General features: G+C 41.7%; 1 protein-coding gene, 2 long non-coding RNA genes and 1 pseudogene across 4 annotated transcripts in view; 2 read left to right on the forward strand and 2 right to left on the reverse strand.

Moving 5' to 3' along the window:
* LOC146696522 (serine protease HTRA1-like) overlaps positions 1-6,566 on the forward strand; it is a 31,700-nt pseudogene extending 25,134 nt beyond the window's left edge. The window contains exons 4-5 of the transcript XR_014923073.1: positions 2,755-2,850; positions 5,636-6,566. The product of XR_014923073.1 is annotated as a serine protease HTRA1-like (transcript). The remainder of the gene's footprint in view (positions 1-2,754; positions 2,851-5,635) is intronic.
* A 96-nt stretch (positions 6,567-6,662) lies between these two features.
* The window catches only part of LOC146696525 (uncharacterized), a 32,881-nt gene continuing 11,544 nt past the window's right edge, over positions 6,663-27,999 (reverse strand). Inside the window, exons 2-3 of the long non-coding RNA XR_014923261.1 lie at positions 7,384-7,446; positions 6,663-7,184 (exon numbers count right to left, since the gene is read on the reverse strand). This is a non-coding gene — a long non-coding RNA (uncharacterized LOC146696525). The remainder of the gene's footprint in view (positions 7,185-7,383; positions 7,447-27,999) is intronic.
* On the reverse strand, positions 8,329-12,121 carry LOC146696526 (uncharacterized). Its single transcript, XM_085474130.1, has 5 exons — positions 11,934-12,121; positions 10,080-10,476; positions 9,770-9,922; positions 9,400-9,483; positions 8,329-9,297 (listed from the first exon to the last, which is right to left on the reverse strand). The coding sequence occupies exons 2-5, from the start codon at positions 10,179-10,181 to the stop codon at positions 9,247-9,249; spliced, it is 390 nt and encodes a 129-aa protein (XP_085330256.1). The 5' UTR covers positions 10,182-10,476; positions 11,934-12,121; the 3' UTR covers positions 8,329-9,246.
* Positions 16,755-27,007, forward strand: LOC146696527 (uncharacterized). The gene is made up of 4 exons (XR_014923260.1): positions 16,755-16,908; positions 17,642-17,701; positions 18,398-18,530; positions 26,847-27,007. It is a non-coding gene; the product is annotated as an uncharacterized LOC146696527 (long non-coding RNA).

Raw genomic sequence — 27,999 nt, forward strand, 5'->3', positions numbered from 1 at the left:
GGTCAACAGTATCGAATGCTGCACTAAGGTCTAGCAGGACAAGCACAGAGATGAGTCCACTGTCAGAGGCCATAAGAAGATCATTTGTAACCTTCACTAAAGCTGTTTCTGTGCTGTGATGAGCTCTGAAACCTGACTGAAACTCTTCAAATAAACCATTCCTCTGCAGATGATCTGTTAGCTGTTTGACAACTACTCTTTCAAGGATTTTTGATATGAAAGGAAGGTTGGAGATTGGCCTATAATTAGCTAAGACTAGCTTCATTTAAAATGCAGGACAATTTAGGAAAAATGAATTTTCCTTTACTTACAATGGTGTGAGTTGTACCATCCGGACACCTATGAATTTCTCTTTTGGTAGTGAATTTCCTGAGGGGAAATAAACACATATATATGACTTTATCACTGAATAAATGTTATCATGAACTGAATTCCTGGATGCTGTGACAAAAACATACGATTCTGCTCACTGCTGGCTTGTCTGTTGTAGGAGTTGGCAAGAAACTGACGTATTCTGTCCACAGGGATGGCAAAAGAAATTCCAGCAGCCACTTTCAGAGTATTTATGCCTATTACATCTCCATCCTGTTAAAAGCACAAAATAGAGGGGCAGCTGTGTCTGTGGTCTTCATTGAGTTCACAGTTTTGCCTCATGTAGAGAAAGAAACAGCAGTACTGTGTCCTTTTCTTCCACTGCACATAACACAACTCAGTGTCTATTAAGTGTTCTTTTTACCCACAATGCAAATCATCAGTCTTGGTTATTGTCATAACTTATCTGTGTTTTCACAGCAAAGGACAATTAAAAAAATGCATGCTCGGTATGGCAACTATTCTCCTTTAGAAAAAAGCTGCAATTTTCGGGAAGGCAGGCTGGAGGCAGCAACCTTGATAAATGAATATACAATCTGTATCATTTTATTCCATAGTAACAATGCAAAGACCTCCATAATCGGGTCTTGTCCTAAAATATTTTGTGGAAGGCTTAATTTTGAACCTGAGGGAGTAGAGTGAAGATACTGGGTATTAAATAAAACAATATCATGACCTTAGTCCACACAGTCATAAATAAAACAAGAAAATCGCCTACATAGCAGCAAGCATAACAAACATGCAAATGGCCTGGTCTTATCTCTTTACACGTGACAGCACTATAAATCCTCTTACCAAGTTGACAAGCGGTCCACCGGAGTTTCCATACTATGAATAATACAAAAAAACAAAAACATTTTCTTACCCATTGTTCATTAAGAATAAAAACAAATAAAGGCAGTTAAAATGAAAGGCATCAATAGGTTTATAATGCTTATTCACTCACATTTATAATGGCATCAGTTTGGATGTAGTCCATGTCAGAGTCCTTAAAGCCCAGCTCTAGGCTGTTGCGATTGGCAGTGCTGACAATGCCAGTGGTGACAGTGTTCTGCAGAGAGAAAGGGCTTCCTACTGCCACCACAAATTCACCTGGACGCAGGTCTGAGGACTGGCTGAGACGCAGCACGGGCAAGGGACCCTGCGATTGAGCCACAAAGAGACATGACAGGACCGGCCTAAGGACCACCTTGAACTTAAAAGGCTGGGGAGCCATATACAGGCACTGTCATAGCAGAGGGGTTTGATCCAAACAGAGGGTGAAAGGGCAGTCCAGGAAGGTAACAGCTTAACCTCTGTCTCTCTTCCACAGCATGTCTTTTATCCTGTCTTCCTTCTCTCACCCCAACCGGTCGCAGCAGATGGCCGCCCCTCCCTGAGCCTGGTTCTGCCGGAGGTTTCTTCCTGTTAAAAGGGAGTTTTTCCTTCCCACTGTCGCCAAAGTGCTTGCTCATAGGGGGTCATATGATTGTTGGGTTTTTCTCTGTATCTATGAAGCGCCTTGAGGCGACTTTTGTTGTGATTTGGCGCTATATAAATAAAATTGAATTGAATTGAATAGTACCAGTGCCTTAAACCTTCCTGTTTTTTTAAATGGCCAGCAGACTCTGACTACAAAAGTGCAGATTCATGTAAAATGCTGAAGTAACAACCTGCTTCTATTTGTGAATAGCATATCTTTAAGCCTCTGGAGGGTATAATTGGCTGTTTTTGACTACTTTTGATTTTATCTTTATATTTCACCTTTGAAGACTATTTACGTTGCCTTGTTTGACATCATTCTTTTCAGCACAACTTCACATGTATGAATTTACAGTTTGTTTTCATTTTGTCATACGGATCTAAAATCACACAAAAAAACTCTGAGTAGGAAAAAGTTCCTTTTTTTTAGTTTGAAAATCACAAATATTATATCAAATGTCTATATTATCAAATAAGTGGCCAATTAGCAAGGAGCATCTTCATAGGAATTATAGTTTAAAAAAAGGTAGCATGTGCAGTTACCATTACCTATCGATCAGTAAATATCACAATATAGATATCAAAGATATGAAGAAACAGTAAAATAACCAGATAAAAGTAAAAAGATAGATGCATGGTTTTGACCAATTTTATTAAAAAAAACCACAAATTTCTTATCTGGTGTTCCTGTAATGTTGTCTTGCACACTGAATTTCAGTAGTACTACCACTCAGAGGTTTAGCTGAACTACACCTTTTGTACTAATTATTGCCCTTTTGAAATATATAGGCATGTATTTAATACTGCATAAACTATAATTACTTTTGTCATTTCAAAATAAAATGTAGATGTTTGATGAGATATGAAACAAATTTCAACCAGTGGGATAACCTGTTTCTCTGTTGTTGTGTGATTGTCCAGTTTAATCCAAGATCTCAAGGAACGTGAGCCAGAATTTCCAGATGTGAGCTCAGGTGTTTACATCTATGAAGTAATACCTGGAACAGCTGCATCCAGGTAAGAATTGTGCTGCAATACATTTATTCTTTTGTGAAAAACTGAGATTTCATGTAGCTTGAAAATTAATAGGTAGGGGGCAGAAATGTACTATTAGAACTTGGCATCCGGAGATCAAGCTCTGGATATTTTCTGAAAAGCGTCAGATTTCTGCCTGACCAACCTGCCCTAATAGTAAGATCATAGTCAAGGATCCATGCAGCATATTCAACTTAACACCTGGACCTGTTAGCTTCCATTGTTGTTTAGTGTAGGTCTGACAATCTACATTTAAAAAAACAGAGACTCCAGCTGCTGGGTTGCAAAGCAGGCTAATCTGGTGGTAGCCAAACATCTAAAGAACTTCCAGCACAAAAAGGCGATGTGAGAATAGTGGAGAAGGAGTTGCCTCGTGTTGCTTATGTGACAAATATGGGGCAAAAGATGGCGCTGCCTTGGACAAACACTTGTTTTAGAGCCATTAGTGCTTTCAGTGCTTCAAAAATGTTTATTGTTATAAGTTATGGCTTCCATCTGTGACACCCCAGAGATTCATGCATATCTCTGATCTGTGGCTATTTCCTGCTATCCCCTGATATTGAGGGCAATTATCATATTGTAAACATCACATCAGGAATGCTGTTCGGAGTGATGTCAGGCCCAAATAGCAGCACCCTCTCTCTTCTTTCTCCTCCCAAAGTGTGTCAACTTGACAATGCTCTGTGTCTCACTCTGAAACTCTTATGATTCCTTATAAAAGATCTCAGATCATTATGTCAAAGCAAAATATCAACAAGTATGTATTTTAATGCTAAAACCTGGGCATGGAAGTTATGCACCCAGTTCTTGTTTTCAAGTCTTTCCAGATGTATGCTGTACAATCATTCCACCTTGGAAAAAAATGATTATAATAAGTTAGAAAAGTATATATTCACCTCCACTAATAGTTGGTTAAATATCCCTTAGTAAGTTGCAATTTAACCAGATATTATTAGTAGCCATCAATAAGCTTCTGGTAGGATATTTGAACACTTTCTTGGCAGAATTTTAGAGTTAATTTAAATTGATTGACTTGGCTAGTCCAGAAATTTTCAAAAGGGTTGAAATGGCCATCCCACAAACTTAGATTCAAGCTTAGAATCATCAGTCAAACAACTGTAAATAAGTACAAGTTATTTGTATGTGTCTCCAGTTTGCCATGGTCTGGAAGAAGACCCAAACTGTCTTCCTCAGATAAGAGAAAATTATTTAAGACCCAGGAATTACTAAGGCTTGAGCCTGCCATGAACTAGAAATGGCTGGAACACTAGTGTCACTGTCAACAGTGAAGCAAGTGTTACATCACACCGACTGAGGGGGTGTCAACCAAGAAAGAACAGCTATAAAATTGAAGAGCTTTCAAACTTGAGAACATTGCTGTTTAGCTGCCGGTACAGTGCAGCTAAGCTTCCACTGTATCTGCTGCATACACTGGAACATTGCACAGAGTAGGTGGAATATTTAATAAATCAAAGTTCTTCAGATTCACCTTAAATCAATAGTTTGACAGTTAAAACTTGGACACAATTCAGTGTTTTGACTTGTCAGTGCTCTCAAACACACATCCATGGATAAAGCAGGCTAACATTAGACCCAGCTCCAACCTGACAAAAAAAAATTGTGGACTATGCTTAAAAACTGGGTCTGTGCCAGAAAACCAACAGATTGAAATGAACTCTACCAATTCTGAAGAGAAAAATAGTCACATATATAACCATACTTATTCCAGAATCTTGTTGATGGCTATTTTTCAGCCAACAGGTCTTTTTTTGTATGCATGCACACACATCCACCTCGATGACTTCTGATTATCTTTGATTATCAGAAGTTTGATTATCATATTGTGTTATGATTCATCACAGGTGATAGTTTTCTTACTCACTATTGTGCTAAGTTTACTAAAAGATACTAACATAGTCTTTAGAGTTGAGTGATACATTTCCTGGAGATTCATTTGAGTGTAACTTTCCCATTATAAACTACACAGGAAAGGCATTGCTTCTTCAATATAATATCCAGTGCAGCTTTAATGTTATGGGTTTTGTTTGCTGTATTTTAAGTGTACATTGTAGAGATTATTGTAGACACTTTCCTATTGTTATCCTAAATGCTACACTGTTTTACAGATTAAATCTTTTCAAAGTTGGATACCACAGCTGTGGGCTTCATTTATTTATGTATTTTCTTATTTTTATTGCAAAGCTGCACAGTTGGGACTTGTTTTGGTACTGGTTTACAGAGTGTAACAATATCTGCTGTGAACTGGCATTTGGAGGCCTTTCTGGGTGGATTAAGAAATTTCTTGCAGTTCTCAAGGCTTTAGATTAAACTCATTATTCTTGCACTTCCCAAAGGCAATGCTGACATCTTTTTTATGGAAGACAGAATCCTTCTCTCTTTCTTTAGACTATATTCTTAATTGTCCTCCCATGACATTGAAGCCTTATACTTTGCACAGAACACAGCAGTTGACTAACATCCAAGCATTACAGCACAGCCTGTCAATTCACAGTGACAACTTGGATTGCCAGTCTAGTAACCTACTAACCTACTGTCATCCTGCCAACAGCAAGACGATCAGCAAATGTACATACCTAACATGCAAATATCTGCCAGTGAAGAGATTTACAATCAGTGAAGGGGGTTTTTTTGGGGGGGGGGCTGACACAGGAGCAGGCTTGTCTTGTGTGAAAGTTACTGGTGTCTTCCTTAGAGTTTGACACCTTTTCAGCTTGTGATTGATGGTATGGTGTTGATATCTCTGCAGGGGAGGTATGACTGATCATGACGTCATCATTGGCATCAATGGACACCCTGTCCACACCACTCAGGAAGTGAGCGATGCCGTCAAGCACAGCACCTCAGTCTTTGTTTTGGTGAGGAGAAAGGATGGGGATGTTACGCTAATGATCATCCCTGAAGAAACTGCCTGATACCACTGTCTGTCTGCAAGTAGCTGGGTTTCCATCCAATTGTACTGTGCATTTCCAAAAAGCAGAAGTATAAGAATTAGCAGTGCCAAAATGCCCCAACATGCTATTACCTTAGTTTTATGGTTCCCTTTTAGGAGGGTTACAGTTTCCTCATCATAGAAAAGAAGATGTTTTTTGGCATTTTGGTTCTCAGTTACAGTGTAATGAATCTTTGCCTGTTTTACTTTGCTTTCAAAATTGTCAGAATTCTGAAACAATTCACAAGTCCAGAAGAGCAAACAGTTGGATATCAGCCACAAGTTGGTAATTAGCACCACCATAAGATCTTTCAATGATGTAACATGTTCAAAACACCATAGTAGCATTTATAAAGATCTATGCCTTTTTTTTCTTCAGCTGTTCATTAGTCACACAGAAAGTTCAGAAATTCAATTAAATCATCAGAGGTACAAATGAATATTTCCAGTCTCAAGTTATGAAGTTATGAGCACACTGCTCATAATTCAAGATTCAAGATTCTTTATTCGTCACATGCATAGTTATACAAGTATAACACGCAGTGAAATGTAACCTGATACGCTCCTCGACTTGTACAAAAGGGGGAGAGAAGAACAACATTATATATTATATACATTAGGTGAATGTGCAGTAGTAGATTTGTATGCAGCAAGCAGGTGAATTCTGTAAAAAATAATTTGATTTAATTGACAGTACACATGTCTGGTTAGATCCAGCTGTTTAATAGAAAGCTGTAAGAAGGAAATAGACAGCTAAAGTTAAATTTGCTGCATTTTTTCAGGTGGTACACACTGTAACAAGTTTGAGAAACACTGATAAGTGTATGTGTGCTTTTGGAAAACATTTAAAGCTGCTGTACAGAATCTTTGAAACAAGCTTAAAACATTTTTAGAATATAAACAGAGCATCTGCTTCTCTTTACAGCTCCTCACTCCACCAGGGCTGTTTGGCACTTTCTGATAGTGTGCAAATGTGATGTACGTACTGCGGCAGTCATACAGACAACTGAACGGTCCAAAAGTTGGCCTACCTATTACTGGCTGAGGTTTTAGTAGAGTTGTGGCTGAACCACATAAAAATATATCATTAATTTTAATCTCCCCAATCAATTATAATGTTATGTTGGAATGTTGTTAAAGAGGGTCAACAATGTTTCAACCCAGTTTGTTTTTCAGATTCTGTATAGTAGCTTTAATATAGGGAGAACACAACTTCCAGATTGTGTGAGTAAAATTAGGTTTTTTCTATTTGTCAGTTTAACAGTTTCTGTTTTGCCTGTCACTGTTCCCTGTCTGTTTTCTTACCTGGTTCTTCCTGACCTTGCCCTTTCTCCTCACGTTCCTCTTTCCTCTCTCCCTATTTGGACTGACAATCATACACAAATAGATTGTATTCAATTAGATGAAAAATTATTAAGATCGCTAACAAAAAGTCCTCTCTCAGTCTACTTTCAACCAAAAGGCAAATAACCAAACCACATGAACATCTAATAAAAGATATAAACATTGAAACACTGATGCAACATTGTTCTTGATTAACGGATCATTTGATTTTACACTTTTACCTGAATGTGGCTCCTTTTTTTTGAAAAAACTTCCTTATATCCATTATGAACCTGGCTGTCTGTCTGTACACACACACACACACACACACACACACACACACACACACACACACACACACGCAAACACACAACAGGAGTTATAAGGTTAATGGGCATTCAGTCAGTTAGCTAGTTAGTATCCATTTCAAACAGGACAGTTGTAACCAACAGTAGGCTATGGACAATTTGAAGTTTTAGATTTTAAATAGGCTGTATACATTTCAATGGGAGCAACAGAACGGTCAAATGTTGCTGATTTTACTACAGTGTAGGAGGGATTGTAGGGTAGCAAACATTGTCGGAAAACACGTTTTCAACAGGTTACCTGGGTGTAATGCTTTTCAGCTAAAAAGAAACATGGTCTGACTCCTACCTAACTATATAAAGAGTAACTGAAGGTTAAATGCAGCTAATATGTCCTGTTTTAAGCCAGGCACTTATACTTCCGCTCCGCTGCGTCTCAGCCACCATCGCTCTGGCAGCAAGAGCACTACACTGAAAAAAAAAGTTCTTTCAATTTACTTGATTTTATTGTGTACATCGGTCCCACATAATATGAATAAGTATGACTGACTTAATTTTCCACTTTCCCTCAAGTAATTAATGCTTGTCAGATCAAAGTATTTTATTTACATCAGATTACTTTAAAAAATCATGTTTGATGTACTAATATTAATCTATTATCATAATATCAATGTATTGCATAATGTCAATATATTTTAATGTTTAACACCAACTTATTTTTATTTGCCAGTGGTACGCAATGATATTATGTAATGTAAACACATTGCAATTATGTTCCTGCAACACAAATTATGGCTTTAAATCCTACTTAATTTTTTCAATTGAAATATTAACTGATTATTATTGACAAAAAAGGCAAAGACTGTGAGTGCTACTGAACAATTCACCTTTATTAAACTGTAACAGCAGTGAAAGCAGCAATTCTGCCATGAACAAGTCCAAAATCGCATCCATGTAAACTTGTTAACACATTTTTAAAGATAGCCTGCAGAAATAACTAAAAGAAAAAGTTAGTTTGAGAATATATTTGCAAATATTTCACAAAAAACTGACCTCAGCAGCAAATAAAAGAAAGTGCTTATAGATGATCCTGTCATCTCTTACATATAACATTTGTATTAATTACACAATTGAAAATGTAAACTAAATTAAGACTACCTGAAAAAAAAGCAACACGCTTTTATGAATAAACAGATTTACCCAAATATAACTTGTGTGTTATTTGACAACAGTTTCAGCTTCTGTACATGTATTTACCTGTATAAGATTTCAACTAAGTTGAGCCTTAAATGACATTGTTACATAACTAATACCAAACACCTACATGAATTTTAATCTTCATTTTAAACATGTAAGGAGGACATTAAGGTTGACTTAGAACATATTGCTAAAAATCGTCAGTAAAAATTTCTTACAACATGATACCAAAAGGAAAAATTATCCTGCATTGCAGTCACACGAGGGGAAAGCAATAAAAACATAAGCAGTATAACATTACTGAACACAAAATGAAAAACTGCAAAGAATTGCAGAAGTGCAGTCTTTGACTTCTCAATGAAACAGATGGTTTTTGAAAGCAAGAACTTTAGAGAGTTTAGCTCCATCCAGTTCCATGAAAACCTTCTGGAAAACGTCGAAGTTATAGCGAAGGTCAGCAGGGTAGGCAAGGTTTAATGCATACATGAGTCCAAATAGCATTATTCACAGCAAATGCTACATTATCCAAAGTCTTCGCCACCCTGATGCCTGCAAGGACAACTCTTGTTCATCTGCTGAAGCTTGCTCTTTAAGAAGACAAATTCAAACAGTGGTGTCTTCAACAGTCTCACTGATGGCACGTTCTTCCATGCCCTGTAAAAAAGAAGCCATGTTAGTCATTTCCAAGTAAGTAATATGACACACTGTGGAAAGTCCAAAAAGAAAAAGAAAAAAAAAAAAAAGACAAGTACATACCACATACTCCTGGATAAGCATGCCAGGGTCTTCACCCATGTAGATACACACTCCCTTAACACACTCAGCATCAACATCTTCACACTGAAATGAAATGTATGTAATTAGCATCTTCATTCAGCTCTTGTCCTTCATTTAAGTTTTAATAGTGTACTTTACATGAATGTTTTTAAAGTAAAGGCACACAAATTAATAATAGGTTTACTGGCAATTAATAATAAGTTGACAAAGTGAAGGTTAAAAAAAACAAGCAGATGTAAAAATACAAAATGAGAGAATTTATCATGGGAAACATTTGAAATCTTCCACAATTATAAAATTTCATCCAAAGAGGATCGTGTTAAGTGAATGTTGAGGCTTTATCACTTACATTATCCATTTGTGCCACAATTCTGTTCAGTATTAGTCCAAGCTCTCCTCTTCTGTTGACCAACTTCACCAGGTTGTCCAAGTGGAGATCCAGCTGAGCCAGGAACTTTGTTTGAGGGGGGATAGTGGCAATTCTCTTAAACTCAGCGTTGATCTGAAAACATGAGCACAGAGAAATGAGCTTCAAAGGTTTAATACCTGGAAGAAGGCCGCAATCACTCATGCTGAAGAAATGGGCTGTCAAATAACAACTGTGCCTTAACCATTTTAGGCTAATACCACAAGAACACCGTGTATGAGGCAAACCTTACCTCATGGAAATCAAATAGAGCAGGCCATCTTGCCATGAAAGCCTCCACCATTGGTGCATCACGAACAACTTCATGTCTTCTGTATGAAAAAGTCTTTTCCATCTTGAGTTTCACCAACTCTGTTACTCTTTTTTATGTCCATGTGGTGGGCTTTGACATGTCAATAGCTTTAAGAGTCCCCTTGTCTGCTACTTCTGAAACTGAGGTAAGGTTAAGAAACTCATTCCCAAACAAGGAATCCATAAACTGAAGTCTGAAACTGCCCTGAAGACAACACTGTCTCTTGACTTCAACGATGAGATCCTCAGTTGATTCAGGCGCTCCATTAGAGAGTGAGCCTTCGACAGGTTCCGTCAGCCAAAACAGTCTTTAGGACCATAGGACTCCCCATAGGACTCTGTAGGCAACAAAGAATTACATATCAGACATTCAGAAAGAATCATTTCAGTTTAGTTTTCATAAAGCTATCCATACCCAATACTCAAAGTTATAAAGATCAGACATAAAAAAGAAGAATTTATCTAATGAAATACATGCGACTGAACCTATTACACTTATATGAACACCTTTTATTTCTATATGCCTTTTTAAAGTCACAATGTGGACTGATCCAATCTCATAGTCAACCAATGGATAAGTATCAAGGAGTTCACAGAGTGAAGCGAGAGTGAATATTCTTGTGGATACTGGGCGGAGCTCAAAAGCTCTGTCGTGCTCTCTGTACCAGCCACCAAGCTCTCTGACAATGTAGAATATGCTGTGGTACAATGCAGATATGGTTTTTCAGTATTCTGGCAATCCACCTGCTGCCCTTTGGGCCAGTACCATTCCATTTCTATAAGTTATACTCTTTATGTCACACACTGTGCAAGGTTGACCTCTAGAATGTCAGGGAATATGTACCTAATGACTTAAGCTATCTCCTCTTTAAGCAAATCCACTAGAAAGGCCGATACAGCTGAGCTCTCTAATTCAGACTTGCCAAGAGATGGGGAGTTTAGATGGTAAGCTATCATCATCTGATGTTTTGACTTCTGTAATCATAAAGGTAAAAATTCCACCATCACAAAAAACATTAATTTTAATTGAAAAAAGGTATTCCAGTCCAGAAGAGCATCAATGGTTTCTTTAAAGTACCAATCTTTGAGAAGCAGCTCACATATGTTCTACACAAACTAGAAAAAAAGAGGGGGGGGGGGGGGGGAAAGGGTCCTAATTTGTTTTGGGCCGATGTTGGAAAATTCACAATACATCACTTAATAAGACATAGTCTGTTGAACAAACTTATCTCCTTGTAGATATCTGCTGTATTATTTGGGCATGACCGATAGAATAGTCAAATAAGTGACACTTCACCTAAAACAATGACTAAATGGAAAAATGATTTGGCATTTATGGGCACAGGTTCTTAAACCCACGTCTAAGGTGTCAGGATCCTTATTATAACTTGAGTGCATGTCATCAGCAAGAATTAAGGTATGGCACTGTGGCCCTCCCAGCTTCTGAAACTCTGACGGTTACAGCCAGACTAATTAGCCAATGTAGCCATAGCTAGCACGAGTAACACAAACACTATTGCTCTCTCAGTGACGTTTTAACTTGCTAAGCCACCAAAAACGTCAGTGCTCTCTGTCACATGCATAAATTCCATATCTGACCGACAACAGCTGCTTTCTCCCGACTATGTGCAATTTGTTAATATTTTTTAGCTTTAGCCACAAAGCTAATACCAACTTTAGCTAGCACTGTAAAAACAACATGTAGATGCATTACAGATTACGTTTCATATAGCATGCACTACAACAATTCTGTGAAAACGTACCCAACTAAAACAAATGTATTTAAATTACTTACCTTCTCACTATGCCTGACTCAGTGCCAAAGGTTGCATGTGGCTGAACAGTCTTCCAGAATCTGGCGGTCAATTGCGCTCTCCTTAAATTATGTTGTTGTCTTATTGGATAAGGTCGGTCTTATTATCCAATCACATTTAGTTGTTGTCTATGAATATATTGCATCATTTCCAGTTGTGGTCAAACATGATTACAATGGTTTTAGTATTCTAATTTAGTCATTTTAAATCAATGCAAGAAAAATGAGTAGTCTCAGTATTGTTTATAATCGAGTAAATGGTACTTTATTTAATCATGTAAATAAGAGAAACATGAGAGGCTTGTGTAGCATTAACTAAATTCATTTGTGCAAATTCAAAAGCCTGCCAATTCCCATTTTTTCAGTGTAGAGCCAGAGCAGGGGAGAGGCGAGCTGGAACAAACCATTTTGCTGAAGCACCCCCAAAAATGGGCTAAAATCGCCCCTGCTAGTAACCATGATACTAACTGCGAGAAACGTTTCATACAGCATTGTTTGACAGAAATGAAGGCGAAAAAATGTTTTTTTGTTCATTCATTTTTTTCATGAGATCATTTTGATTTGTTAAGTATCTGAGGATGAGACCACAGGACTGTAAAAACATGATTGTTGGGCTTCATTTCTGTACTGAACAGTCATTTTAAGATTAGTTAGTAAATAACAATTAGCTTATGTTGTTCATGAGACTAAAGTCATCTCACGTTAGTAATGTAAATATAATAATATGGCCAATATTATATTTATTATTCGATTATTATGATTTGTTAAAGCAGTGAACTTGAACTCTGTGTTAAATACTGAGCTTCAGTAAAGATTCAAGTTGCATTTATTTGAATTTCATATCACCTTAAATCTTCACTCAAAGACAAGTATCTCTGACAGTGTATATATAGATGTATTATATATAAGAGACAAATATTGTTTGTTTAATATGTTGACATTATTACATTTGGCTCAATGCTTACATATATGTGTAAAAAGAAAATGTACGAGCTGTGATAACTGTTTCTGATAGAATGAAGAGTAGACTTCATTCTATTAAATATTCCTTTATTGGGTGAGAAAATCAGACCATGTCATAACTGCTTTAAGTCATACAGAATAGATATCAGAGCCTTAAACAGGCTGGCTTCTGCTAAGTGGGTCAAACTGGGCAGAAAGTATCCAAACACATAACATCCTTATAGAATATGATGTAACACTATACAGTGGGGCAAAAAAGTATTTAGTCAGCCACCGATTGTGCAGTGCAAGTTCCCCCACTTAAAATGATGACAGAGGTCAGTAATTTGCACCAGAGGTACACTTCAACTGTGAGAGACAGAATGTGAAAAAAAAAATCCATGAATTCACATGGTAGGATTTGTAAAGAATTTATTCGTAAATCAGGGTGGAAATAGGGGTGGGGTTTTATAATCGATTCATCGATTAAAATCGATTCTGGCTTGGATAACGTAAAATCGATTCATTAAAATCCTGAATCGATTTTTTAATATAAATTTATTTTGCCCGAAATGCCAGAATCTCTGGTGACATCTCACAAAATTTCAAGAACCACCAAACAGCTAAGACAGTAAATGAGAGCAGGTACACGGATTCTGCACAAAGACAAAACCCGCAGATCAGAATCAGTGAGATGTCGCCTTTCTCACGCTCGGGGCTGAAAGCCGACAGCTCGCTGATTCTGATCTGTCGGCGGTCCGCGCTTTGTGTTCACGCCCTTTATGCGCCGATTCTAAAGCTGTTAGTTTGAGGTCTCTCCAAACAATATTGACCGAACCAGCAGCAAAAGAAGATCCAAACTACGCTTCACATAAACATCGTCATGAATTCACTCTGACTTTTCCTGTTTTGCTTCCACCGCGATGCACAGCTCTCTCTCTCTCTCTCTCTCTCTCCCTCTCTCTCTCTCTCTCTGTCTCTCTCTGTCTGTCTGTTTTCTGCATTATTCGCTTGCTTGTTACGCACAAGTCTACTGTTGTTTACAGCGCTGTCGGCCGCTGTTTTTTTCCCTTTTACTTACTTCCGAAAAGAAAACCTAATTTCTGCTGTTCAATACTGAACAAATTTAAACTTTTTAAAATTATTCAAAATGCAAAACGCCGTGTCTCTAATAAAACCGCTGTAACTTCAGAGGTAATGTTCATATGTTGATTAATGGTTTTCTTTCGTTTTTGATGTACTGCAGAATATTTTTATAAAATCCCAGGCCAGGAAACTCACCTTCATGTTTTTCTGTGTTTTATCTTCAGCTACTTTGACACAAAGGCATCTGCTGTGATGCTCACACCTGTGATAAAGTCTTGCTTGTGTCAGCTTCCTTTTTATTGATACAAAAATATGTAAATGTACTGATCTGAATTATAATATTTCTGACTGTCAAAATTTCCCAGATTTAAATCGAATCGAATCGTGGATCGAATCGATTCGGGACCTTGTGAATCGGAATTGAATCGATTCTAGAAATCAGTGACGATACCCAGCCCTAGGTGGAAAATAAGTATTTGGTCACCTCAAACAAGGAAAATCTCTGGCTCTCACAGACCTGTAACGTCTTTTGTAAGAAGCTTTTCTGTCCCCCACTCGTTACCTGTATGAATGGCACCTGTTTGAACTCATCATCTGTATAAAAGACACCTGTCCACAGCCTCAAACAGTCAGACTCCAAACTCCGCCATGGCCAAGACCAAAGAGCTTTCGAAGGACACCAGGAAAAGTATTGTAGACCTGCACCAGACTGGGAAGAGTGAATCTACAATAGGCAAGCAGCTTGGTGTGAAAAAATCAACTGTGGGAGCAATCATCAGAAAATGGAAGACATACAAGACCACTGATAATCTCCCTCGATCTGGGGCTCCACGCAAGATCTCATCCCGTGGGGTCAAAATGATCATGAGAACGGTGAGCAAAGATCCCAGAACCACACGGGGGGACCTGGTGAATGACCTGCAGAGAGCTGGGACCAAAGTAACAAAGGTCACCATCAGTAACACACTACAACGGCAGGGAATCAAATCCCGCAGTGCCAGACGTGTTCCGCTGCTGAAGCCAGTGCATGTCCAGGCCCGTCTGAAGTTTGCCAGAGAGCACATGGATGATACAGCAGAGGATTGGGAGAATGTCATGTGGTCAGATGAAACCAAAGTAGAACTTTTTGGTATAAACTCAACTCGTCGTGTTTGGAGGAAGAAGAATACTGAGTTGCATCCCAAGAACACCATACCTACTGTGAAGCATGGGGGTGGAAACATCATGCTATGGGGCTGTTTTTCTGCCAAGGGGACAGGACGACTGATCCGTGTTAAGGACAGAATGAATGGGGCCATGTATCGTGAGATTTTGAGCCAAAACCTCCTTCCATCAGTGAGAACTTTGAAGATGAAACGAGGCTGGGTCTTCCAACATGACAATGATCCAAAACACACCGCCCGGGCAACAAAGGAGTGGCTCCGTAAGAAGCATTTGAAAGTCCTGGAGTGGCCTAGCCAGTCTCCAGACCTCAACCCCATAGAAAATCTGTGGCGGGAGTTGAAAGTCCGTGTTGCTCGGCGACAGCCCCAAAACATCACTGCTCTCGAGAAGATCTGCATGGAGGAATGGGCCAAAATACCAGCTACTGTGTGTGCAAACCTGGTAAAGACCTATAGTAAACGTTTGACCTCTGTTATTGCCAACAAAGGTTATGTTACAAAGTATTGAGTTGTATTTTTGTTATTGACCAAATACTTATTTTCCACCCTGATTTACGAATAAATTCTTTACAAATCCTACCATGTGGATTCATGGATTTTTTTTTTCACATTCTGTCTCTCACAGTTGAAGTGTACCTCTGGTGCAAATTACTGACCTCTGTCATCATTTTAGGTGGGGAAACTTGCACAATCGGTGGCTGACTAAATACTTTTTTGCCCCACTGTAGATCAACTTACCTCAGAATATATACACTGTAAAAAAAAGGGCAGTGAAATTGACATAAAAACCATGTAAAACCCCTACAGAAATGTATAGTAAACCCCAAAACACAACTTTCCTGTTTCGATCACAGTGAATTATTGTAAACCTTTAAACAGAATGTTCCTGTTATATTTACAACATGAATGTGTGATTATAATCAAATTTATTGGTTAAAACTACAAATACTGTGAATAAAAACAGTGAAACACCGTAATACTCATAACCAAACAATCATGTTAATTTGACATGCAAATACTGTAAAAATCACAGTTTTAGTCAGTTTTTCTTAAAAACACATGACCTATATGTAAGTCACTTTACAACTGCATGGATGTACTGGGCCTACTTTTAACATGATTCATGAAATGATGCAAAGTCATGGATAGGTCTAATAAAAATGTTTTCACAGAAGATGTCATTGTGAACCTGAGAGGTTGCCTCTCCATTTATAGGCTATATAAAAATATACAATTAAAATTGTTTACATCGTGTTTTTTTCTTAAATCATTCGGGCTATTTGCAGCCTATTGTAGGGTAACCAATAAGAAATTATTATTTAACGACTAAGTAATGCTTCTGTCATAATGCTTGTATTCTTTATGTTTCTTTTAATTGCAATGTGATACTTAGACTAGAATACTTTTTTGGGTTAGGTCAGCAATGTCTCATTATTACAGGCTAAACAAACTTACAGTGCCTCCCATAGGATCTCTATGGTGCCTCATCTCCACAGAGCTGTAAGCTACTTCAGGCCACTCACCGTTGCACTGAGCGCGCCTAATTTTGAATGTGCATCTGAAGCTCGTCTCTGATTGGATAATGACGTGAGGGCGGGAGGAGAAAAGCGCCTAGTTCACGACTATAGCTAACGAGCCAGCACGAGAGAGAAGACGGGAGAAGAAAACGTTGAACTTTCAGCAACTACGTTGTTAGGACAAATTACAAACATACGATTTCAAGTGTTTTTTGAGGATCTGTGTTTGTTCGTCAGAAAGTCTGCACGGTAAGTTCAATATCTTGGCGACGTTTTTTCGAGATAAAAGCACCAGTTGATATTTAGACCAATGCTCATAACCTAGCGCTAGCATGCTAGTTCAGCTGAAAAGCACAGGCAAACTTTTGAAATACTAAAAATGATCATCTGCGTCTTTTGTAAAAAGGTATTGGTCACATTAAGAGGCTATGTACTACATTGCAGAGTGCATAAGAATGAGCCTTGTTGTATTTTTAAATGTGTTGGCGCCAATTGCAGCCAAACATTCACCACGTACTCTGCTTTCAAGGGGCATTTTTATCGTGTGCACAATGCACCTGCACTTCAAGCTACTCCTAAAGCTCTTGTTGCAGATTTAAAATGTGCGGTTTCATTATGTGCCCGCCATTTTCAAACAGTGAAAGAGCTAGTGTCTCACTTAAACGATCATATTGCAGAGGGCAGGTCTGTGTCATGTCCAGGTTGTAAGCATATGTTTACAAAAAAGTCATCATTTACTTCTCACATGTGTAGGAAGCATAAAGCTTGTTCCCCAGATGGTATTGATGACATGTACAAGGAATCTCGTCCTCAGCCCCCAAATGACAGTACAGAATATTCAGAAAACACACATGAAACCATGGCATCTGCTAGTTCAGCCAGTGATATGCCAGAGAAGGATAGTCATTCTTATCTCAGAAACATGTGTCTCTTTTACCTTAAACTGCAAGAACAGCTGCTAATTCCTGCCTCTACTATACAGAGTATTGCTGAGGAAATGCAGAATGTGCACGAATTGGGTCAAGCCTACACAATTAATAAGGTAAGTTGTTTACTAAAAAATTAAATGAACCTATCAGATGAAGCAGTCACTAAAATCTGTGACTGCATTAAAGAGTCACACCAGAAATCAAACATTCAAAAAAATGTTTAAATACACAGAACCCAAGAAAGTGCCATTGGGAATGGATGAAAACATGACAGAAAAATGTGCTTACTACATACCAGTTGGAGAAACCCTGAAGAGCTTTTTAGAGTCACAGTTATGGAGGAATACACAGTCACAACAGTTTGGGGGTCCTGATGTAGAAATTTTTAAGGATTTATATGATGGCAAAATTTTCAAATGTCACCAGTTCTTTAATGAAAACCCTGAAAGCCTCAAACTGATTTTGTACCAAGATTCATTTGAGGTAGTGAATCCCCTGGGTTCTGCTAAAAAAACGCACAAACTTCTTGCAGTCTATCTGTCATTAGCAAATTTACCCATTCATTTGCGTTCAAATACAGATAACATGTTTTTAGTCTTGTTGTGTGTTGAGAATGACTTCAAGCGCTTTGGAATAGCCAAAGTTTTCTCAGAGTTGTTGGCAGATCTGAAATCTTTGGAGACAGATGGAATAGATGTAGATGGAGAAACAGTAAAAGGGGGTCTTTACTGTATTGCTGGGGACAACTTGGGTTCTCATTGCATAGGAGGGTTTACAGAAAACTTCAGCTGCTCTTAATATTTTTGCAGGTACTGTGAAGTAACACGAAGTGAGTTTTATGCTGATCCGAATGCCTGTGGTCCTCCACGCACTCCAGAGACATATGACGCGGCTGTTGCTGATCTCCAGTCTGAAACTATCCAAGACGTCAGAGGAATAAAGGTAAACTCCATCTTCAATACCCTTCAGTCTTTTCACGTATCCCAGCCTGGTCTCCCACCTTGTCTAGGTCATGACCTCTTTGAAGGAGTTGCGTCATATGATCTAGCACTGTACCTGAAGAACATTATAAAAAATAAAAAATGGTTCACATACTCCCTTCTAAACAGACGCATTAAACAGTTTAAATATAAAGGATCCGACGCACTTACAAAGCCATGTACTGTCAAACCTGACGGATCCAAATTATCAGGGCAAGCCGTTCAAAACTGGAACCTTTTGAGATTGCTGCCAGTTTTGATTGGTGACAAAGTACAAAACCATGAGGATGAAGTATGGCAGTTAGCTCTCCAGTTGAAAGACATTGTGGATCTTATTTGTGCTCAGAGCATTTCCTTGTCCCAGATAGCATTCGCTGACATTTTGATCCAAGAATATTTGGAGATGAGAGAGATGTTGTTTCCTGGAATTAAACTAAAACCCAAGCACCACTATTTGCGCCATTATTCAGCATTGTTGTTGCAATTTGGTCCATTGATGAGGTTATGGACGCTTAGGTTTGAATGTAAACACAGTTACTTCAAAAGATGTGCCAGACACTTGAAAAGCTTCAAAAATATTTGTCAAACTTTGTGTTATGCCCCCAGAAATGTGTTCTTTGTGTTCTCTTTATCTCGCTATCGTAGCTTAGAGCGGTGTGTGTATTTTCGTAACCATGACAACACGAGAGCAGTTTACGCTGAGAGTCAGAAAGTGAATCTACTGTGTGACTCGGGATATTAGCGTGTGGGCTCATTCAACCGCCGTTACAGGATTAATCCTTTTCTCTTCGCTAAGGCATAGTCTGTGAGTATAATTCATTTTGTACAATTAAGCGGTGAAGCGTTTTGAACCGTTGTCTGTTATTCGGTTAACTTTATTGTGTCTCATATAAGCTATGCGGCTAGGCTGTCAAGCTGTGATAATTAGCCAGATGCTTTGAGCTTATTGCATCTATAATACATTTCATATATTTCATTGTATTGTGTTTACAGTATATTTCATTGTATTGTGTTTACAGTTTCACAAAAAGTGCCCAGTAAAAACTTCTGGAATCCAATCGTCTGAGTCCTGGAGATTTTCTTGGGAGTGTTTAAGCTGAATGGAAACTTAGCCCATTACAGTGAAAAGACTGCAACGCAGCTAATAGGGATACGAGGATCGCCGCTGTACGGAGCTACTCATTATCGAGAGATAAGCAGCCTCCAATATAGCCTCGGAAAACTTCGCCGCAGCCGACATCTCCCGATACTGGAGACCCAACGACACGCAATGTCACAACGTAGCAATGCTGACAAAGGAAATGGAGACAACCAGTCAGAGTGTGTGCGCTCAAGGAGCAGTCGCTCATCTGGTACATCGTCTGGCTCAAAAATCAGCATAGCCATTGCCATGGCAAAAGCAAAGGCTGAAGCCGCGCAAGCTAGAGCGGCACATTCAAAAAGAGAAATCGAGCTTAAAGTGGAGCAAGCACGTATTCAAGCCAGCCTCGACGCACTAATCGATGAAAAAGAAAGGGATGCCGCCGTTGCTGAGGCGAACTCCCTAGTAGCTGGTCTGCAGGATATGGGTCTCGAAGTACGCAGCGAAGTTAACAGCCTGGTCCGCCAGTCTGTCAAAGACCAGCGCGTAGCCGCCTTTGTCTCCGAACAGGCCAGCCTGAGCGCCAAGGGTCTATCGGCTACAGAAAATAACCTTCCCCCTTCTCAGCCAGTCACTCACCCGCATAACGCGGCTCAGACCCAAGCTGCCGCTCCTGCTGCTATTACGCCACACCAAGCTCTTCAGGGCCCCTGGAGAAGCGACGCACCAACACGACAGAGCTCCAAGTCACCCTTCTACCCCCCTCCAACTCCACTCCTACAGCAGAACCCCAAACGAGATTCTACGTTTCCCACGCATCAGCCCATCCACGGGACACTCTACGGAGGTGATTACGACCATTCTACAACCACTGACCTCATCAAATATCTCGCTCGTAACCACTTGGTGACTTCAGGTCTCACCGCATATGACGACCAGCCAATAAACTATTGGGCCTGGAAAACATCATTCCAGAACGCCATTGCCAATCTAGACCTGTCTGCTGCAGAAGAACTCGACCTCCTAACCAGACACCTGGGAAAGGAGTCAACAGAGCAGGTAAGAAGAATAAAAACGGTCAACATCAGGAATCCAACTATTGGACTGTGCTCAGCATGGGGGCGCCTCGACGAACTATATGGCTCCCCAGAAGCCGTCGAACAAGCTCTGTTCAGCAAACTAGAAAGCTTCCCAAAGCTCACGACAAAAGATCCACGGAGACTCCGGGATCTAGCCGACCTGTTGTCAGAGCTACAAGCCGCTAAAGAAGATGGCTACCTCGCGGGCATGTCGTACTTGGATACCTCCAGAGGAATTAAGCCCATCATCGAGAAACTTCCATACAGCATACAAGAAAAGTGGCTATACCACGGGACGAGATACAAACAAGAACATTTCGTCAGCTTCCCACCTTTCTCCGTGTTGGTGAACTTCATCCGCACCGAGGCGAAAGCACGTACGGACCCAAGTTTCAACCTCTTCACGCCAAGCCCCCCAAACGAGAGAATGAATAAATGGGAGAGGCCCACGAAGACGTCCGTTCACACCCACAAAACACAAGTCTCAGGCACTGCCAAGTTCGAGTCTAAGGAAAGCAGGGAACGTATTGACCCGAATAAACATTGCCCCCTGCACAAAAAACCCCATCCTCTGAGGAAATGCAGAGGTTTCCGCGAGAAGAGCTTAGATGATCGCAAACAGCTTCTGAAAGAACACTACGTCTGCTTTCGCTGTTGCTCGTCAACAGAACACTTTGCAAAGAACTGCACAGCCAAGATAACATGCACCGAGTGTGGTAGCGCTGCCCACGTGACAGCCCTCCACCCTCACCCACCTACCTGGAAATCTAAATCGTTCCCCTCCATCTCAGAGGATAGCGGGGAGGAGGACAAAGCTGATAACCAGGAGGTCAACGCAACGTGCACACAGGTATGTGGGGAAGGTCTGAGTGCTAGAGCGTGTGCTAAGATCTGTCTCGTCAGGGTGTTCCCAAACGGACGAAGAGAGGAAGCCAAGAGAATGTACGCTATATTGGATGAGCAGAGTAATCGCTCCCTCGCGCGGTCAGAGTTCTTCGAAGCCTTCAAGATCCCCGGGCGCTCGTACTCATACACACTAAAGACCTGCGCGGGACGTACGGAGACATCAGGAAGGAGAGCCAGCGGCTACACCGTAGAGCCATTGGACGAGAAACTGAGTATCTCTCTGCCTACACTCCTCGAGTGTAACCAAATTCCCAACATCCGCGCGGAGATTCCCACCCCCGGTGTGGCCTATCATCATACCCACCTAAAACGCATCGCTGACAAGATACCACCTCCGGACCCAGACGCCAGCATTCTTCTCTTACTGGGCAGAGATATCTTACGGGTCCACAAGGTCCGAGAGCAAATAAGCGGCCCAGGAGATGCTCCCTTCGCCCAAAGGCTTGACCTGGGATGGGTCATCGTCGGAGACGTGTGCCTCGGAGGTGCTCACAGACCACCGGAGGTGAGAAGCTACAAAACAGCCGTTCTAGGGAACGGTCGTACAAGCCATCTCCAGCCATGTAACAACCAGATGAAAGTAACAGAGGTGTTTGAACAAGCACGTGACTATCAACAACATCCAGCGCGAACCCCGACGACGCTAATCGGAGACAATTTGGGGCAAACCGTCTTCGCTCGCACTCCCAACGACCACAAACTTGCTCCATCCAGGGAAGATTTGGAGTTTCTAAGGATAATGGAAGCCGAGTGTTGCCAAGACAGCTCCAACAGTTGGGTCGCACCTTTGCCGTTTAGGTCACCGAGGCAGCGACTCCCTAACAACAGGAAACAGGCTCTCGAACGCCTCGTCTCACTTCGGCGCTCACTGGAAAAACGACCACGGATGAAAGCCGACTTCCTAGAGTTTATGGAGAAGACGCTCAAGAAGGCGCACGCAGAAGCTGCCCCTCCCTTGCAACCCGGTCAGGAGCGTTGGTACTTGCCCCTGTTCGGCGTGTACCACCCCCGGAAGCCGGACAAGATCCGCGTGGTCTTCGACAGCAGTGCATCCTATGAGGGAGTATCGCTCAACGATGTCTTACTCAGTGGTCCCGATCTTAATAACAGCCTACTAGGTGTTCTTATGAGGTTTAGGAAGGAACAGGTTGCGATCACCGCCGACATCGAGCACATGTTCCACTGCTTCATCGTGAAAGAAGACCACCGGGATTTTCTCCGCTTCCTGTGGTATAGAGACAATGACCCTACCTCTGACGTCGTGGATTACAGGATGCGGGTGCATCTCTTTGGTAACAGCCCCTCGCCTGCCGTCGCAGTGTATTGCCTGCGGCGGGCGGCTAAGGCAGCAGAGGCCGACTACGGCAGCGATGCTAGGAGATTCGTCGACCGCGATTTCTACGTCGACGATGCCTTAAAGTCTTTCAGTACAGAGGAAGAAGGCATCGCAGTTCTCCAGCGAGCGCAGAAGATGCTCGCGGCTTCCAACCTCAGGCTGCACAAGGTTGCATCAAATTGTTCCGCGGTCATCAGAGCATTCCCCTCCCAGGATCGCTCTCAGGATTTCAATGGCCTGGATCTCTCCATCGATGATCTGCCTATCCAGCGTAGCCTGGGACTGTTCTGGAACATGCGCACGGACACTTTCACGTTCCAGATCGAGATCGATCAGAAGCCGTTCACCCGCAGAGGGGTACTCTCGACCGTGAACAGTCTATACGACCCCCTAGGGTTTCTAGCACCCATCACAGTTGATGGAAGACGGATCCTAAGAGAACTCACCTTGCAAGCGGAAGATTGGGACGCACCCCTTCCCAAAGACATGGAGACCGAGTGGACTAGATGGAAACAGTCTCTTCAAGACCTGGAGGGGCTCCAAATACCACGGCCTTATACGCCCCTCTCCACCACAGGAGCCCTAAGGAGAGAACTCTGCGTCTTTGCCGACGCATCCGTCAGAGCAATAGCGGCCGTAGCCTACATCAGGGTAACTGGCAAGCAGGGACAAACTGAGATTGGGTTTGTCTTTGGGAAATCGAAGTTGGCTCCCCAACCTAGCCTAACTGTCCCTAGACTTGAACTTTGTGCTGCTGTGCTCGCCGTCGAGATCGCCGAGATGATAGTCGCAGAGATGGACACAACGTATGACAACATCACCTACTACACAGACAGTAAGGTCGTACTGGGATACATCCATAACCAGTCAAGGAGATTTTATGTCTACGTACACAATAGGGTCCAACGTATCCTTCAGTCACCCTGTCCCGGGCAGTGGAAGTACGTTCCAACGCATCTTAACCCAGCTGACGTTGGGTCAAGAGCTGTAGTATCAGCCCTGCTCAGCAGTACACCATGGCTCAAAGGACCAGCCTTTCTTTGTGACGCATCAGGGCATCCATCCGAGCTTCAAGAGACGTACAATCTTGTCGACCCCGACATCGATGCCGAAGTGCGTCCACAGGTGACAACGAAACTCACCCATGTTGCTAAAGGCGTGGTACGCCCTCAACGCTTTGAACGCTTCTCCAAGTTCAGCACACTCCATGCAGCCATTGCACATTTGATCCACGTAGCTAGCTCCTTCGCTCGCTCGACGCAGGGCGAATGTCGAGGCTGGCACATCTGTCGTCCTACAGAAGAGGAGCTGCTGAAAGCCAAAGTGTGCATCGTAAAGAGTGTCCAGGGTGAGTGCTACGCGGAAGAGCTCAAGTGTATCGGTTCTGGAGTCGACATACCATCTTCCAGCAGCTTGTGGAGATTGCATCCCATTATGGACCAGGATCGACTACTCAGGGTAGGAGGTCGGATCGAGCAGTCAGGCTTAGGCATGAACGAGACTCATCCCATCATCATTCCTGGCCGGCATCACCTCGCAACTCTGCTTGTGTCCCACTATCACGAAGCAGTAAAACACCAGGGGAGACATCTTACTGAAGGTGCCGTTCGGGCCGCAGGTTTTTGGCTCGTGGGAGCCAAACGCTGTATCAGCAGTCTGCTCTACGGATGCATCACTTGTAAGAAGCTGCGAGGGAAGGCCGAACATCAACGGATGGCAGCCCTGCCGGCAGAACGGTTACAAGTAGCACCTCCCTTCACCTACATAGGTGTCGATGTCTTTGGACCGTGGGGCATCGTTTCACGCCGCACAAGAGGAGGAGTTTCGAACTCCAAGCGATGGGCGGTGATGTTCTCGTGTATGTGTTCCAGGGCAGTGCACATTGAGGTGATCGAAGCCATGAGTGCCAGCAGCTTTATTAACGCCTTGAGGAGATTCTTTGCGGTCAGGGGCCCCGCGAAGCAGATACGCTCGGACTGCGGAACTAACTTCGTCGGCGCTTCCCGTGAGCTGGGGATGGACAAGGAAAACTCAGGGTTCGACAGGGTGGAGAAGTACCTCAGTAAACAGAGCTGCACCTGGGTGTTTAACCCACCCCATGCATCCCATATGGGTGGCGCATGGGAGAGGATGATCGGCATTGCCCGCCGTATCTTGGACTGCATGCTGCTTGAACAGAGAAAGTCTCGCCTGACGCACGAGGTTCTGACCACGCTTATGGCCGAGGTAGCAGCAATTATGAACGCAAGGCCGATCATTCCAGTGTCATCCGACCCCGAGTCGCCCTGCATCCTCACACCAGCCATGCTCCTGACTCTCAAAACAGGCTCCGCGCCTCCTTTGCCGTCAGGCAAGTTCGAGGAAGCAGATCTCTTCAGGGAGGAGTGGAAACAAGTTCAGGGCCTGGCAGACATGTTTTGGAACAGATGGAGGCGTGAATACCTCAAAACACTGCAACTTCGACACAAGTGGCAAGGGAAACAGCCGAATCTTCAAGAAGGGGACGTAGTTCTCTTAAAGGATGATCGGGCAGAGAGAAATGAGTGGCCCATGGGCATCATCACGAAAGCCTTTCCAGCGAAGGACAGTCTGGTCCGGAGAGTCGAAGTGGAGGTCGTTAAAGATGGAAATAGAAGAGGATTCTCTCGTCCCATTACAGAAGTAGTTCTGCTTCTTTCTCCAAAGTCTGACTCTGCCAATTGATGTGGGCTCTTAAAGACCCCAAGCGGGGAGTGTTATGCCCCCAGAAATGTGTTCTTTGTGTTCTCTTTATCTCGCTATCGTAGCTTAGAGCGGTGTGTGTATTTTCGTAACCATGACAACACGAGAGCAGTTTACGCTGAGAGTCAGAAAGTGAATCTACTGTGTGACTCGGGATATTAGCGTGTGGGCTCATTCAACCGCCGTTACAGGATTAATCCTTTTCTCTTCGCTAAGGCATAGTCTGTGAGTATAATTCATTTTGTACAATTAAGCGGTGAAGCGTTTTGAACCGTTGTCTGTTATTCGGTTAACTTTATTGTGTCTCATATAAGCTATGCGGCTAGGCTGTCAAGCTGTGATAATTAGCCAGATGCTTTGAGCTTATTGCATCTATAATACATTTCATATATTTCATTGTATTGTGTTTACAGTATATTTCATTGTATTGTGTTTACAGTTTCACAAAAAGTGCCCAGTAAAAACTTCTGGAATCCAATCGTCTGAGTCCTGGAGATTTTCTTGGGAGTGTTTAAGCTGAATGGAAACTTAGCCCATTACACTTTGTCAACACGTCATCAGATGTATCAGGCTTATCTTTTAGCAGGGCAAGAATGCCGTGAACTGCTGCAAGTCAAGGAGAGCTGTGCGTTTTATCCCAACCTCTACAGTGACACTATTCAGCATGCGGTCAGGGAGTTAGCTTTTTCAGAAAGCAATACCACAGTTACCACAGACATTCAGTACAAGGGCACTGCATATAAAAAGGGACAGTTTCTTGTGTACAGAAATGACGAGTGTATGGAGTTTGGTGAACTTCTACTCATCTTGATTCAAAATGACACATCTGTGTATGTTCTAATGGATATCCACAAAGGCATCTTCCTCTCAGAATACCATCTGTATTCTGTGACAAAGGACAGTCTTGGGTTACAGTGCATCAACATTAATGACCTGCCTGATTTCTATCCTTTGGTATCATACATTCTTCAAGAATACCGAGTCATTCCACTAAAGCATAGTATTGTGGCAAAATAATGTCCAACTAATAGCTCACTTCTCACTGTAAATAGTTTAACATTAATATAAGTGTCACCTGATCCCCACCCTGCTCCATCAAGTGTATGAACTGTATGTGATTTTCTATTTTGTTTGGATGTGGCATTTCTTCTTCAGTGCAAGTATGAGTGACTCAGAGCGAACCTTCCTAGATGTCGCCATCACGGAAGTCCTACCAGAACTTCAAGCTGTGAACAAAAACATCCTGGAGGAGCACTTGCAGTCCATTGGAGTTGAGACAAGTGATGATCTACGCTTCGTAACGGAGGCAGATTTGATGACAGTGTAGTGTTCTGTTGCAGAGTGTAGCAACTCCGATCAAACACCAAGCTAAACCTCTGTCAATGAATACACGAGTCCGAGTAGAGTTGACTTTTTACTCAGAATCTTCATTTGACAAGTGGTGAAAACTGTAGTTGAAAGGAAATACAGAATAGAAAAAATGATCGTTTACATAAATATTGCATCACGAAATAACTCAAAATGTGACCTTACACCTTCGTGTTAGCTTTAGCAACAGTAATGATCATCATCAAAACTGCCTTTTTTAACATGTACAAATCAACCTCCATGAATCACAAATAAAATATAATTTTTCACAAATACCACTATTTATGCCTTTTTAACACCTTCATCGTGAAATATATACACTTACGGCGTTGCCTGAACAATGTTCCCAAGTGGATGGCTGTGGATAAGCCTCAGAGCAAGACCACATGTCACTCTCCCTCTTAGAGAACCAGGAAGAGGAATTAAACAGGAAATGAAGCAATACAGGTAACCCACCAGGAAGTGAGGTTATTAGCAAGTTCACCTTCAAAATTAAAGCTTCTTAACATTTTTAACTCTTTTTACTGTTCTTTCTAACTTAAATACATACAAAAGAATTACTTTAAGCAAACATTAAAGATAAATGAAATAAATGCCTTTGAGGCATCACACTCCCCGCCTGGCCTGTGTGAGGCCACTATGAACTTGAATGAGTCCAAACAACAGTCCTTAAATCAGTCCTTAGGCAGAAGAAGAACTACTTCTGCAACTGGCCTAAGGAAGGTTCTTGTGTCACCTTGGTCGGTCGTTTTTACTTCAACCCAAAACTGGTTTGCGAGCGCTTGAACTTGCCTCCATTGTTTTGTGAAGAGGTCCTTGTCTGTGAAATCTCCTGGAGGAGGTGGAACTCCTGATTTCTGTGTGAGGAGCATGGCTGGTGAAAGAATGAAAGGTTGGTTTGGGTCTGTAGACACAGGTAGGAGTGGACGTGCATTGATGA

Source organism: Copadichromis virginalis, linkage group LG12 (genome assembly GCF_057382275.1).
Source record: "Copadichromis virginalis isolate Kocher_CV1m ecotype Utaka linkage group LG12, C_Virginalis_male_GT1.1, whole genome shotgun sequence".
NCBI classification, from domain to species: Eukaryota; Metazoa; Chordata; class Actinopteri; order Cichliformes; family Cichlidae; genus Copadichromis; species Copadichromis virginalis.

Bases quoted from the DNA above. Each gene is read 5' to 3' on its own strand.
- LOC146696526 (XM_085474130.1), bottom strand. From the start codon at position 10,181: ATGGAAAAGACTTTTTCATACAGAAGACATGAAGTTGTTCGTGATGCA. The intron at 9,923-10,079 runs GTAAGGTTTGCC...TCATGTTTTCAG, and splicing joins CTCTATTTGATTTCCATGAG to ATCAACGCTGAGTTTAAGAG. The intron at 9,298-9,399 runs GTATGTACTTGT...TCTTTTTTACAG, and splicing joins TGCTTATCCAGGAGTATGTG to GGCATGGAAGAACGTGCCAT.